The 15,273-nt window shown below is 35.6% G+C and overlaps 1 protein-coding gene across 1 annotated transcript in view; it reads left to right on the plus strand.

Annotated features, from left to right (window-relative positions):
- The window catches only part of LOC148310541 (transmembrane ascorbate-dependent reductase CYB561-like), a 39,494-nt gene that overhangs the window by 19,834 nt on the left and 4,387 nt on the right, over positions 1-15,273 (plus strand). The window contains exons 2-4 of the mRNA XM_088258254.1: positions 11,714-11,946; positions 13,889-14,097; positions 14,639-14,808. Coding sequence (XP_088114380.1) covers positions 11,714-11,946; positions 13,889-14,097; positions 14,639-14,808 — 612 coding nt within the window. The remainder of the gene's footprint in view (positions 1-11,713; positions 11,947-13,888; positions 14,098-14,638; positions 14,809-15,273) is intronic.

Below are 15,273 nucleotides of genomic sequence, written 5' to 3' on the forward strand. Positions count from 1 at the left end.
AGTTACAAGGTCAAAGATTAACGTGGTTTCTGAATACGGATAATAATACCTCGTACAATGAATACGGGCATTTTTAGTAATCAATTGATGTCTTTAAGCCAAACTTTATTGAGCACTATTTGGATATCTTGCTATGAATTTTAAGGTGATTATTAGCTTCCCTAATTTGTATCAATTTTTTGAATATTTTTAAAAGTTGTATATATTTTTTAATTTTTTTTCATTATTTTCATTTTTATTACATATATAATTTATTATTATTTTCTATGTAATCTATCTTAATTTGTAATTGCTGTTATTTTTTGTCTTTAAAATATATTGCCTATACCCAAATTCACCAGCTGCCTGACATACTCGTATATTAAATAGAACCCAATCGGGGATCCAAAATAAATGATCTGAAAAAATACTTAATAAATTATAGGAAAGATATATATGAAGTGTTTACTCATATTTTCTTATTTTGTTTTTACCTTATGTTTTTTTTTATATTTTCTCATTTCGCTCACTCCTTTCAAGAACGTCATAAATCAAAAAACTTGATTTTTCAGGAGAACGTTTTTAAAGTTTAAAAATGTAATACAATGTATTAAAAATTAATATCAAGCCCCTGATTGAAAATTTTACTGTGCAACAGATCTTTTTAGGTAAAACCTGAAGGTTTTTTCTCCATTTGAAAAAAATTTTGCACTTTTAAAAAAATTATTAAACAATATCTTTTCTTCAAAATGCAAAAACAACAAATGCTGCCCTGTAGCGGGTAAATATTAAGTTAAAAATATGCCTTTTTTGCTGGGATAAAGTACATTTTCTGGACATTCCGAAAACATGCACAACTGAAAATTGACGACTTTTGATTTTATGACGTTCTTGAAAGGAGTGAATGATTTGTTATATTTTCTCATTTGATTATTTTAAATATGCTTCTTACCTTATATTTTTCTCATTTATCTCTTTTAAATATGCTTCTTATGCCTATTTATTATATCCGTTTATTGATTTTATATTTTGTCATGTATTAGCTTTGGTTATTTAAAAAAATCTTTTTTGTAACTTTATTATTTGTGTTCCAGTCTTGTTAACATTAATCCCATGTCCCAAAATGAGAAATGGAAGTTACTCATCGGGAATATTATATACTTGCGGTTTCTAGAATAAGTAATCAATTTTTTGCTGTGCCAGAAAAAACATTTTTTAAAGTAATTGCAATCTTTGTCATTTGCCTGATGACTCGTGGAGGTGTTCCATTTATATTTATCATTCATTTTTATACAATTTATGCAATTTATATCCTGTTTATTATCACAATTTTTAAAGGAATGGTCCCCGGCACAGTTGCTGCATGTTTGTTGACTAGTTTCCTTTTTGAAGCATCTTGTGGATGAATGTCCGAAATCCAGAAAGAAAAAGCACTGTAACAGAGGGTTTGCATCCTCCACTTTTATCTTCTGGTATCCGATATTAATCATATTTTTATTGATTAAAATTCTTCTTATTGGGCTGTCTACTTCGACAATGAAATTGTTAGTATCGTTATATTTACTTTTAAATACTTTTTTTTTTTATCAATATTCTATTACTTTATATGTATGACTTATGTATGTAATATGTTTTGAAAAATAAATAAAAGGCAATAATGCCGTGAATAAATAAATAAATAAATAAATCTGTCGAAATACACGGGCGTTGAACATTAGTTGCAACGGTTCTTGTAAAAATACTCTTTATTGCAAATTTGAAAGGTTTGATTTGAAAAGGTCAAAGCAGATGTCTATATTCGGGTGTTTCGATAAATCATTATTTGCAGTTTGGACCAGACAGCTAACATTTGTCTAAATAACAACAATGACCACTTTTATACAACATCGCAATGTAATAGCCGGTATTAAAGTAGAATGACCCAAATGTGAAAGTATGTACCTATCTACTAACTAGACCAGTGATTCCCAAAGTGGTATATATCGACCCCCAGGGGTCTATGACAACTTGCAAGGGGTCTATGTTTTAATTTGAATTTAAAATATAAATGTATAAAACCTAACATGTGTGGTTCAAAGTGAGTAACACTACATATACCGGCTGTCAAAAATACATTTGAAGTTAATGAATTTGATAAAAATCAATATCAGGTAAGGCAAGGGGTCTACGAGATAAAAGAGTTTGGGAACCTCTGAACTAGACGGTGATTTTTAGATAAAACTTTGTATTTTATATTTTAAAAATTAAACGTATAACACCACTTATTAAGTTTTACAACATTTTAAGTGTGTCCAAATACTTGTTCACAAATCTGGATTATCTCCAATTATAGAAATTAATAAATAAATAAACAGTTAAATAAATAATTACTAAAAGAGTTTCTGTTCAATAAAAAGCTTATTTTCATTTCACCAATAGACGTCTCTAGTGAAGATCTAGTGATTCAAGAACAATGTTTCAAAATTGGTTCATATATACAGAACTTCCAAGAATTTGAGTAGTGTGGTTGTCAAAAATGGGTAGAATTGGAGAATGTTACACGTGTGTAAAGTGATCACTTAAACCAGCCTATGACGGTCGTCAGCCCCGTAAATGCCCAGACTTCCATATTCTTCTTCATCATTGATAAGATGTCAAAAATAATATCAAGTTTTATTTCATTACACACGGCTAGTTTCCAAGACCACAGTTCTTTGACATGTTTTCATCGACAGGTGATAACAAAAACATCAATTAATTTAAAAAATATATCAGTATGTTATTCCACAATGTAAATGCCGAATCAATAAATAATATGATGTATTTTTATTATTTTTAGAGCTTTGTGTTCTTTCTCGGCTGGAATTATGAACACTATATCAATTACTTATTTTTTATTTACTTATGGAGCCCTGTTCATCATATCATCCCTCCTTAGGTTCCTCTACCTCTCCCCCTCAACTCCTTATCTGAACCTTATCGATAATAAAACCTTTCTCGATACAGGAGTCGTATAAATTGTCGGGTATATATAAGGAGATGCATGAATGTGGAAGAGGCGAAGAATGTTTGCAAAGACAGAGTGGTGTGGCGTTCTCTGCCTACCCCTGCGGGGACGCGGCGTGATGGTAAGTTAGTTTTTACTTTATGTTCAAGCAATATCTACCCTCTGATTGCAAACAGCTATATAAGGTATCAAACGTTTTGACCAATATCACTAGTCCGTTTTTAGTTGGTTGGAAGATGTTGCTTTTTTGCAATAAGCCTGCCAATGTACTTTTTTCTATACATAAAGTTAAAACAAATAAAAGTGTAAATACTTTTTTTATCTGTTACCTGTGATCGTCTATCGAATCGTATGTCACGAGTGCTCGTAAAATCGATTTATTTTACATAGAGTCGATGGCAAATTTTGTATTCAATACGGAAAACTTTCTGGAAAGGTTCAATAGAATTTCTAACGTGGTTTTCTAACTTTCAGCTTTTATCCAATTCGCCAGAGGTTTCCGCGTATTCAACGAACAAACTTGTGTGAAATGGCGATTGCCCGAGACCACTTTATATTATCCAAGTATGTACAGGTAGCCGTCGTTTTACGCCGGGGTTCCGTCCCTAAAGAGACCAGTGTAAAACAAATCGGTGTAAAATAAACACAAATGTTATGGACAAATGTTATGTCCGCCTCCGTAGTGTAATGGTCAACACGCTCGGCTACCGTTCTGGAGGTCCCGGGTTCGATTCCCAAGGGGGGTAAAATAAATATAAGTGATTTTTTCACTGTAATATTTATTCAATATTACCATGGACTGGTACCTGAAGCGGAGGGCTGATCACCTTTCCTTCATGTGTAAACGATCAAGATAACACTGCGTTAATATAACACAGTGCCCTATGCACCATTGGGGTGTGGATAATGGTTTTATTATTATTATTATTAATAATAATATTTATTCAATACTACCCTGGACTGGTGATGATTACCTATCCTTCAAGTGTTAACGATCAAGATAACACTGCGTTTATATGATGCAATGCCCTATGTCCCATTGGGGTGCATCTAATCATAAGGGTTTGAAATAGAAGAATAATGGACGATATAAGGTTAGGTTCCGTGTCAAAACTTTAAGAAAAGTCTTACGTGTTTATTTATTACATAGCCTAACTATAAAATAATATTATAATTGTATTTAACGAACTGAGTTTAAATTTGTTTACAAAATAAATTATCTCTTGATTTAGTTTATTAATTATGATATAGTTTATTAATTATGATATATTTAGTCACCAGTTCGTCGGTACGTAATTAAATTCATACACTTTTTTGAAAAAAGTGTTTAATTTAATTTGCTTTGATTGTTGCTTTCTTTCTTGCAAAATCTCCAAGCTTATCTGTAGAACTCTCTACCTATAGAAAAAAGTATACGAGTTAGATCGGTCGTTTTTTACGGTTTTCCCATAAAAAATTCTCATCCTCTTCTTCTTTGTAAAGTTATTTCGGTCACAAAACTTAGGCACAGTGGGGTAAAAAATATTTTTTATACAATTGAAATTGTATAATAAATATTTTTTATACAATTTCAAAACATTTTCACTTACACAATAGTCTGTTCGTGCACACGGTATCATAATAAAACAACTTACCCATCTCTTTATTTATAGCACAGATACTTATTTATTATGTTTTAGTTTATATTTAGACCTGAAGATGGAAGCATAGCTTCCGAAACTAGTCGTTATAATAAAATAAACTCAAGTGGTAAAAAATAAATGTTTTTTATTTAAAATTCAATAATAAAACAACGTGTAAGTGTTTCTGCTATTATAATCACGGCTTTTTGGTGTCGGCCGAATCAGGGAATTCCGCGGCCGCCACCAACGGGCGTAATTGTGAACCGGCGTAATTGTGAACCGGCGTAAATCGAACCGGCGCAAAACGACGGTTGCCTGTATTTGGTTACGTTTCACATTCGCTGCAGTATTCCCGTCGCCATTCTCTTTGTACAATAACGCCATACATGTCGGAATGCTGGAGCTTTTAGAAAGTACAGGTTGCACGGGTCTGAATTTTCGTATGTTGTTCAGGAAACCAATTGCTCCACCACGCATGTTATGCGTTCCAATGACATTTTGCGACGTTTCTTGATTGAACCATGTACAGTAATACACTGGACCCCCCTTTTACGCGGTAGATGTGTTCCATGCGATACCGTGCAAAAAAAGTATACTGAAATTAAAATAAACTTTAGTACTTCTGAAAAAACATTATGTTTATTCTTAAGGCGGGATATTCGATAGCCAGCAACTTAATTTTCTTTAAACCCAGGTAACATTTAACGTAATCGATTTTTTGGTAGTTAAAACACCGTTATTGTATTGAAAAAATTTGTTTTTCTTAGAAATAAATATATCATTTTGATTATAAAGGAAGAGTTACAAAAGTTATAAAAACATTTATTCAATACACAAAAAAAAACAGATTCCAATATACTTATGTGTATTCTAAAAAAACATTGGAGGGTTCATAGTGCTGATAGTAGATCCACAAGATCACCCCTATGAACCGACTAAAGGCATTCAAAATGTGGCTACATCGTAGAATGTTACGCATCCCATGGACCGATATGGTCAGCAGCGCAAATGTGCTCCAAAGAGCAAGAGTATAAAGACAGTTGCTGACTGATATCAAGGTCCGGAAGGTGTCCTATCTGGGGCATGTGCTGAGAGGAGAGAAGTACGAGCTATAGCACCTAATCATAAAAGGCAAAATGGATGGTCGACGAGATGTGGACAGAAGACAGATCTCTGGTTATCAGGACCGTCGAGGCGCTGTTTAGAGCTGCGCAAGACAGGGGGAATTACTCTCAAGATATAGTCGACGTCAGGGGGACCTGACATGACACGCCTGTGCGTGTCATGTCAGGTCACAAGAAGAAAAATTTATTTTACTGTTGCAAAAAAGCGTTGACGATTTCTCGTGGACAGAAACGCGTGACGTGCTTTAGGTTGGCCATCACTGCAATGAGCAGTACATCTTCTCTCGTCTTTCTTCGTTATTTCCAGCGGGTCAATTGAGGCCCCGAAGGCTATTCGTTTGAATGAATCGCTGAGTGGTGTTGAGAGTATTCTCATCCCAAGTTGGTTAGTTCGCAGCGTTTACTATGTGTTTTATTTCTATGGTCCGGGCTCGCCATAGAAAAGGTCAGTAAACCCAGTTTCACGATTCACTGTGGCGAAGTTTTGGAGTCCAAAATTCTTGTTCACAAATCAGAGTTTCTCATCTTATTTTTACTTTGTTGACATAGACGAAGAAGAATATGAAGAGGTAAGCTTTTTAAATACCGAGAAATCCATATCTTTCTTCGTCTTTGTTGAGATGTTAAAAATTTAATGTTCGTTTATTAAAATCTTAGATGGCAGTACCATCTGTTGAACGTAACAGCATATGAAATCGTAATTGTTATTGCCAACAGAGCTTTCAAAAATCAGTTATTCTCTCAATATACAGCCATGAAACTGATTAACGCATCAGCTGACTATAAACTGACAGGTTGAGGACGCGTTATGTTAAAAATTCCGTCATGTTAAAAATCAGTCGTTAAACACCGTTCAAGAATACGAGTATGTGTATTTTTTTCAAATCAGTTTCTCTCGAAATCGATTCAAGCCTAACCTCCAGTGCTTAGAGACGCCAGGTCTAACTTTTCGTTCTTACTTAGCTAATTTATGTTATTATGTGTCCGTATATGTAGTTGGGTCGCAGCGGAATACTGTCCGGGTCTTCATTCTTCTCTGCTCGGAGATGGCCAAGAAGGTACCGTTAGTTGCCTCTGGCTATTTAGATCTTTTCTTTGCCACAGTCTACAGTTAATAAATGCTTTATAGACTGTGTATTGAGGCGTTAGATATTGACTTGTGTTGTGTTTTGAAGATACTCAATTTTTTAATTAAAAAAAAATTATTACCATAAATTGTATTACCATTTATTTAAATCACAGTTTTAAACATATTTAAAAAAATATTTTGCAAAGACCCACCAAGCCACCTTGAGTGTCTTGTCGGTGGAGTTCTTTTTTAATACATTTTTTATTATTTTTAACCATTTTAACCTAATATACACACAAAAAGTTATGTATTGAAAGGTAAGGAGTTAAATAAACAGTCTGATGATCGGTAACGACGAAACCCGGTCACCGGTCAAATAAAATAAATGTGGAATGAAAATATGTTGTTGTTATTTTATTATAGATAACTGTTTATAAAGATAACCACAAAATACATTAAAAAAAGGGTTGATTGACAGGTGAATGTCAGAATATGTTATACAAAACTAATTTTTATTATATTATAAGAAAGGTGTATTTGATTGTGATTTTAAACTGTATAAAAGGAGTTTAAACTGTTTTTTTTTATTATTAAATTGTTTAAGGCAAGATAAATCAATAGCTCGCAACTTGAATTTTTTGAAATCCAAGTAACGTCATTGAATTTTTTGCTTAAAACACCGTTTTTATGCTTAAAACAAGCCAATAAATATATGGCTTTGAAAATAAAGATTTATTGAAAGGCGAGGAGTTTAAAAAATGATAAAAATATTTTCAAGAAAAATCAATTTAGATATGTATTAAACAAACATATGTTTTGTCCGCCTCCGTAGTGAAATGATCAGCACGTTCGGCTGCCGTACTGGAGGTCTCGGGTTCGATTCTCAGTGGGTGGAGTCAAATAAATATAATTTTTTACTCTGATATTTATTCAATACTACCCTGGACTGGTACCTGAAGCGGAGGGTTGATCACCTTTCCTTCGTGTATTAACGACCAAGATAACACTGTGTTTATATGATGCAGTGCCCTGTGCACCACTGGGTACGGATAAGGGTTAGAAGAAGGAGATATAAGAGGTGTGTGCTTGAGTCTGTGTTTGTGTACGAGTGTTTTAACTGTATAAAAGGATTATAAAAGGATGGTATTTTTAGGATTTTTACGGAGTGTGGGTTAAGTTTTTTGGTGAGAGTATTTTAATGTTTTTTAATTAATATAAACCCTGATGATGACAAGGTTCTTGTTGAAACCGGTAGGTTAAATTGTGTTAGTAAAAAAATGGTTATAACAAAGTTATTTCATTTTATAAAGTTTATAAAATGTGCCACAAAGTATCTGCGGAAACATTCAAGAAATGTATAAAAGGATTTAAAACTGTATTTTACCTTTCAAAGCGTTTAAAAAATAGTTTAATCCGTATTTTACATTGAAAAGGTTTATAAAAAATAGTTTATATTGTATTTTACGATTCAAAGAGTTAAAATACCAAGTTTCATAATTATCAGTGGCGGGAATGGCGTCGACTGCTCTCGTTACGTGATCTGGGTGCCCGAGCAGGAAGCCAACAGGTATTCGGCCCGATATTTTCTGCCGGTACTATGTACCACCACTACTACTACTACTACTGTTATACAGCCACCGACGTGGTTCAATACTCGTAGTACTACCGCCGACTTAATGCTCTCACAACGCTACGCGTTTGTAGGAAGTTGCATCTTTTGTCGCAGGGCAAGTTACCTCTTTTGTCACGGGACAACTCGCCTGCGATAAAAACCCGATCTTTCCTGTCACGGAACGGCTTCTTTTGTTTTGGTTCCTTTTTATTTTTACATTCAAATTTGTGTTCTTTTTTTTCTTTTTTTTTTGCCGCGTAAGTACTCTTCAATTGATCGAGTAGTTTGACATCCAAACACACACACATCTTCTTCTGTGGTTTCAATCTTGTGGATTTGTTTGCAGCAACAAAAGACGCCTCCTTCGTTATTCCGGTCTATGTTGCGACACCCTCTTCAGCTCCTCATACGTTGAACAGCCAATATTTATATTAACACACATATATACATATATACATAACACTACATAGCGACGATGAAATTAGAATGTTTGCCAATTGATGCCCGTCGATAGTGAAAACTCCGAAGAAGAGCCAATTTCACACGAAAATTTTAAGTTTTTTCCTTCTCAAATTGCATTTATTTTAATATATATTTATTAATAAGTATGTTTTTTTTTACAAAATTGCCTTATTTGAGTATTTTGTTATGTTCTTCACTAATACTTCTGGTATTGGTGAAGAACATAACAAAAACTAAAGAAATACTAAAAACGGACAATATTTGAGAAAAATACTGTTGATTTTTCACACACCTAATTTAAAATACCATTTTTGCCAGAGTCTTTTTTAGAGATTTAATTTTAGCATACATATAAGAAAAAATCTGAGCACTAAAACAGTTAAAAATACCTAATATTGAAGGTAATATTTTGTATTATAGATATACCAATTATATATTCTTCTTCTTTTTCTTAATCTTTCTATAGATCCTAGAGACCTGTTGCTTTTGAGATATTGGCCGCCAGTTTTCTCCATCTTTTATACCAATTCGATCATATTATGTGCTCATAAGGCTAATTCTATTGTAATACGACTCTCTGGGAACATCTGAATGCAGCAAATTGAACGACAGCGCAGCTTTACAAAATTAATACCTCCTCCTTTATTATTCATGGATCGATCAATTTAATAACGTTAACTGACACTTCAATTTATCCATCACGTTTGCTTTGTTCGCTATTCATATGTGCATAGGAAATGGAAGCGAGAAATGTGTATTTGGGAACCCACAGTATGTAACATATAATGCGGGCATCCATCATTTCTAAGACTTTTTAGTTTATGTATTGGAAAACCAACAGAATATTTACAAAATATAATACAATTACATAAAATAAAATTCCAATCTGTCCGCCTTGTTTTGTGCCAACCAAATTGTCCGCCTCCATAGTGTAATGGTCAGCACGCTCGGCTACCATTCTGGAGGTCCCGGGTTCGATTCCCAGGGGGGGTCAAATAAATTGAAGTGATTTTTTCACTCTAATATTTATTCAGTACCCTGGACTGGTACCTGAAGCGGATGGCTGATCACCTTTCCTTTGTGTGTTAACGATCAAGATAACACTGTGTTTATATAATGCAGTGCCCTATGCACCATTGGGGTGCGGATAAGGGTTTGAATTGAAAAAAATCCAATTACAGGTTTTCACTTAAAAGTAATAAAAAAAAACTGCTATGTACTCGTACATAAGTATAACTATATACCATTGTGCAAGTGTTGTGTGTGAATGATTCTGGTAGGAACATACATACAGTGCAGAGAAGCATAGTTTTTAAAGATCCTGAGAGGACAATATGCTCACCATTCGACTTTTCAACACAGATTTTCCGCCATTGCATCTTGCTCAGTTATCACTCTTATAACATTTTGCTTGAATTCATTTTTTGTGGTAGCAAAAAATCAATCAATATGGTTATAAGAGTGCGTTAGGCGAGACACTGTGCTGTTCCGCGCATAGTCTGTCCAACTCTTTGTCGTAACTCTTTGTGAAATACAGTAAAGCCTCGATATAGCGGACTAATTAGGGGGAGGGGCTATCCGCTAAATCTGAAAATCCGTTATGTAAAAATAGGTTTAAAAAAAAAATTGTTGTTGTTGAAAATATGAACAATGTAACAGTATTTAGATATAAATAAACAATAAAAAAATCGCAAAAAATATATATTTCTTACCATAGACACTCTTCGTAAAGTGATGTTGCTATTCATTCGTTGTTTGCTTTCGGTAATCCTGCTTTGAAAAGGGAATCAAATTCTGTTTGCGCTTTTGAAGTTCACTGTTTTTTTTTATAATCAACTCTCTAAAATTACGAAAATGCGTATAATAAATATCAAAGAATTTTTTTTTACCACTGGAGTTATATTTATTTTATTTTAACGACTAGTTTCTTCCATCTTCTGGACAAAATATAAACTGAAGCATAAATAATTGTTTGTTCCGTAATCAAGAAAGTTATGTTAAGTTATTTACTAACCATCACGCCGCTTCCCGCAGGGGTAGGCAGAGAGAATAGAATGCCACACCAATCTGTCTTTGCAAACAATCTTCGCCCCTTTCACATGCATGCATCTCCTTATACACACCCGCCTATTATTAGATTTCACTGGATTATCCCTCCTGTTCCCAACACAGATTCAAATAAAACATATTTATTTATTTAGAAGAAACAAAAAACCACTAAATGATCTATAAACCTTGTACATAATAAGCAAGGTAAATAATAAACGCAATTCCCATCTAAAAAAAATAAAGCCGCCGATTATTTGAATAGCTATTAATAATAGAAGGGGGTGCGTTGGGGACAGCATCCACCCTGCTGCGGCTCCAGTGGTCCCGTTTTGTAACATTATTTTCAAAATGTGCGACAAGTGAAGGGTACCGCATCCACCCTGCTGCGGCTCCAGTGGTCTCGTTTTGTAACATTATTTTCAACACGGCGCACAATTCAAGGGTACCGCATCCATCCTGCTGCGGCACTAGTGGTCCCATTTTGTATAATTATTTTCAAAATGTGCGACAAGTGAAGGGTACCGCATCCACCCTGCTGCGGCTCCAGTGGTCCCGTTTTGTAACATTATTTTCAACATGTGCGACAAGTGAAGGGTACCGCATCCACCCTGCTGCGGCACAAGTGGTCCCATTTTGTGTCATTATTTTCAACATATGCGACAAGTGAAGGGTACCGCATCCACCCTGCTGCGGCACTAGTGGTCCCATTTTGTGTCATTATTTTCAACATATGCGACAAGTGAAGGGTACCGCATCCACCCTGCTGCGGCTCCAGTGGTCTATTGTAACGTGGGTGTGTTTGGTTTCCAGGCGGCGATGCAACTCGTGCGAGGACGCGGACGACATGTGGGGCTGCGCCAACTGGTTCGAGTATGTGCTGACGGTGACGCTGGCCATAGTGCTGCTGGTGGGGGCGCTCTCTCTCGCCATCTTCTGGGTCATGTACTACCGCGGAGGGTTCGCGTGGAGCGAGGATCCGGAGCGGCAGTTCAACCTCCATCCCGTCGCTATGATAGCCGGCTTCATCTTCTTCGGAGGCTTCGGTGAGTCTGCCCTTCCATTAATACCTTAGTTCCAGCATCCCTAGAATAAAGTCTCATTACCACGTTATACATATCGCTCACTCCTTTCAAAAAACTTGATTTTTCAGGAGAACGTTTTTAATGTTTAAAAATATAACACAATATATTAAAAATAAATATCAAGCCACTTATTGAACTTTTTACTGTGCAACAGATCTTTTTAGGTAAAACCTGATTGTTTTTTCTCCATTTGAAAAATATTTAGGATATTTAAAAAAAAAATTAAACCATACCTTTTTTTCAAAATGCAAAAACAACATTTTCTGCCCTGTAGCGGGTAAATATAAAGTCAAAAATATGCCTCTTTTGCTGGGATATAGTACATTTTCTGGGCATTCCGACACATGACAACTGAAAATTGTCGATTTTTGATTTATGACGTTCTTGAAAGGAGTGAGCGATATGAGAAGTCTATATGTTAACAAATTAAGTTTTTTGGCCAGTGGCGGCAATGGATTTGAGCTTTTTTAAGAAATATTCGGAAGTAAACAGTCGATCGGCATAGCAAGTTCTGCAAGAGTATTGATTTTCCTATTCCATTTTATATCTTACTTATCGAGTTTTGGCTTCTTCTCCGTCTTCTTCCTCATTACTGAGAGTTGCGACCCTTGTCGAAGCAATGACTCTTTGCCAGTTATCCCTTGACTGCGCTGCACGTAGCGCTCCAACTATCGAGGTGCCTGCTGCTGCTATCTTAATTTGATCGGTCCATCGTGTGGGGATCTTCCTCTCCCTCTCTTCCCCTCTAGGATACCAATCACAACTAGTCGTTCCATGCTATCCTTATTGACACGTGCAATGTGTTCAAAGAACTGAAGAATCCGTCGTGTACAGACGTTGACCAGAGTCAAGCCATGCGAGTGTAACTTCTATGAATACCATAAACTATAATTTCCCAAAGTGGTATGCGTTAGGGTAAGTGTCTCATTTTCATCTTGATTTGGTAAACCTAAAGGTGTTAAACAGAGATGTGTAATGTCACTGTGGGTGCATTACCTATACAAAGATAATTTTTTTTAAGCAATAACCCACAAATCCTCTACTTTTTAAAGGCGCAATACCACCTCTGAAACTTTACTTATAAGATACAGAAAAAGTCGATCAACAGAATAGTTATTTAGTATTATAAAACAAATTTTTTAATCCTTAAATATGAAAAATTGAAAAAGTGGCACTCAAAAAACTGATCTAAGGCGTAGATGTTCGGGAAATTCATAAAAGTGGAAATATCTGGAAAACTAAAGCACTTTTACTGAGGTCATATTTTCATATCATATTATGAGTCATAACCTGGCCTAACACCCCTTGAAAGGAATATGTTGGATATGTGCCACCCTGTATAGCTGTTTGCAATCAAAAGGTAGATAGTGCTTGAACTTTGAACATAAAGTATAAATGAGAAAGGAATATATATTTAAATGGGTAACTGTTACTTTTTCGGTTATTCAATTGGGATGGTATTTACTACTTTTTCTCTGTTTATGTTTCTTTTAAGATTAAAATCCTCGGTGTCAAGTTATCCAACATATCAAGACCTACCTAAATGAGTGAAAATATTTGATGTCAAGTTGTCAAATGTATCAAGACCTTCAAATGAGTGCAATTATCAGCGAGATTATCATTGAATGATCGTATTCAAAAACGGAATCAAGTTAAATTATTTTTTGTAGAAGTTGGCATTTTTGTTTGTTTTTATTAAATCGCCCACTAGTACACACTAGAGTACACTTTGGTTTGTCCCAAATATACCATTTATGTTAAGGAGCTTTATTCGAAGTGTCAAATTTTCAAAATGAACTTCAGCTTCAGCATTAGATGTGATGTCTTATCTCGCCAATGTTTTGTTAAGTGTTACGATTATTTATTATTTATGTTTACTTTATAATTTTTATTGTGATTTCAGCCATTTTGCTGTTCCGCATTTGCCGTTGCTGCAAGCGATTGTACGTGAAGTTGCTCCACGCCGTATTCCACGCCCTGACGGCCCCGTGCGTGGTCATCGGCTTCCTGGCGGTTCTGGACTACCATAACCTCAGCAAGCCCCCCATCCCCAACTTCTACTCCCTGCACAGCTGGCTGGGCCTCGCCACCCTCGGACTCTTCGCCATTCAGGTGATTTCCGCCACAAATACAAGAGGTGGTATCATACGTGAAAGACATTAGTACTATAAACCAAGCTAGGACACAAAATGCTGAACCCTCTTCTAGTGGAATAAAAGGCCTGTTGACGACAGTCAACTGTCCGGTTTCTCCCAAGGAGTTTTACAAAGGTTTCCTCCTATCAATAAACAAATTATGAAAAGACTCTCCTTATGATTCATCATTCACTTAATGTAATACCACTTTAATCACTAAATCGAATTTCGGCAAGAAAATTCGACAGTGCAGGAAATCATCATCAAAAAACTCGAAACAGGACTACCTGAAAATTGTTCAGGTAAGTCGATAAAAACAAATACATTCATATATTTGGCTCAGGCAAATCAATACCACCAAGTCGGAATACGATTTGCCCGAACAGCACTTGGACTCATTAATGCAACACAAAAACCTTGCACGAGTCACCCTAGGGATAAACTGGCAACTGGTTAAAATATTTTTTTAAAATTTGGATCCAATCGATGTTTTATTAATTTACAATTTTGATTTCCAGTTCGTCATTGGCCTGTTCAGTTTCCTGGTGCTGCTGTGCTGCTCCGAAGCGACCGTTGGTTTCCGGGCCCGACTGATTCCCATCCACGCTGCCTTTGGCGTCACCACCTTCATCCTGGCCGTGGCCACTTGCCTCACTGGCCTCAACGAGAGAGCCATCTTCAAACTCGGGTTTGTCAAATGACGTCTTATATCTCCGAAGGTGGGGACTGACTGGAGCATTTCGTCATAACGTAACGTAACATCGCTCGCGGCAAGCATCTGACTATGGATGGAGCACTCGGAACGCTGTACTGACTAAATGAATGCTCACATCGTAACGTGTTACGTTACGATGAAATGACTCCGGTCAGTCCCCAGCATTAGCATTATTATAACATTTTTGCAAAAATCGTCCAAGCAGTTTTAGTATACATGTATGTAAAAGTCTCAGCACTATGGTTAATACATAGTACAAACGCCCTAACAATGCATTAACCACTTAATGCTTTTGAACGAGCAGTGTTCGCGGACAGCGCATGTGTCGTATCGCGCCAGCCCGAGCGCTGCTCGCCAGTTGCCACTTGATGCTTTTTATTGGAACTTATTCCAAACTCTTTGATAAATACCCAAATTTTATCTTATTTTTTTCTATTT

This window comes from Brachycentrus maculatus, unplaced genomic scaffold (genome assembly GCF_059751285.1).
Source record: "Brachycentrus maculatus isolate JH-2025_06_01 unplaced genomic scaffold, ASM5975128v1 h1tg000091l, whole genome shotgun sequence".
NCBI lineage: Eukaryota > Metazoa > Arthropoda > Insecta > Trichoptera > Brachycentridae > Brachycentrus > Brachycentrus maculatus.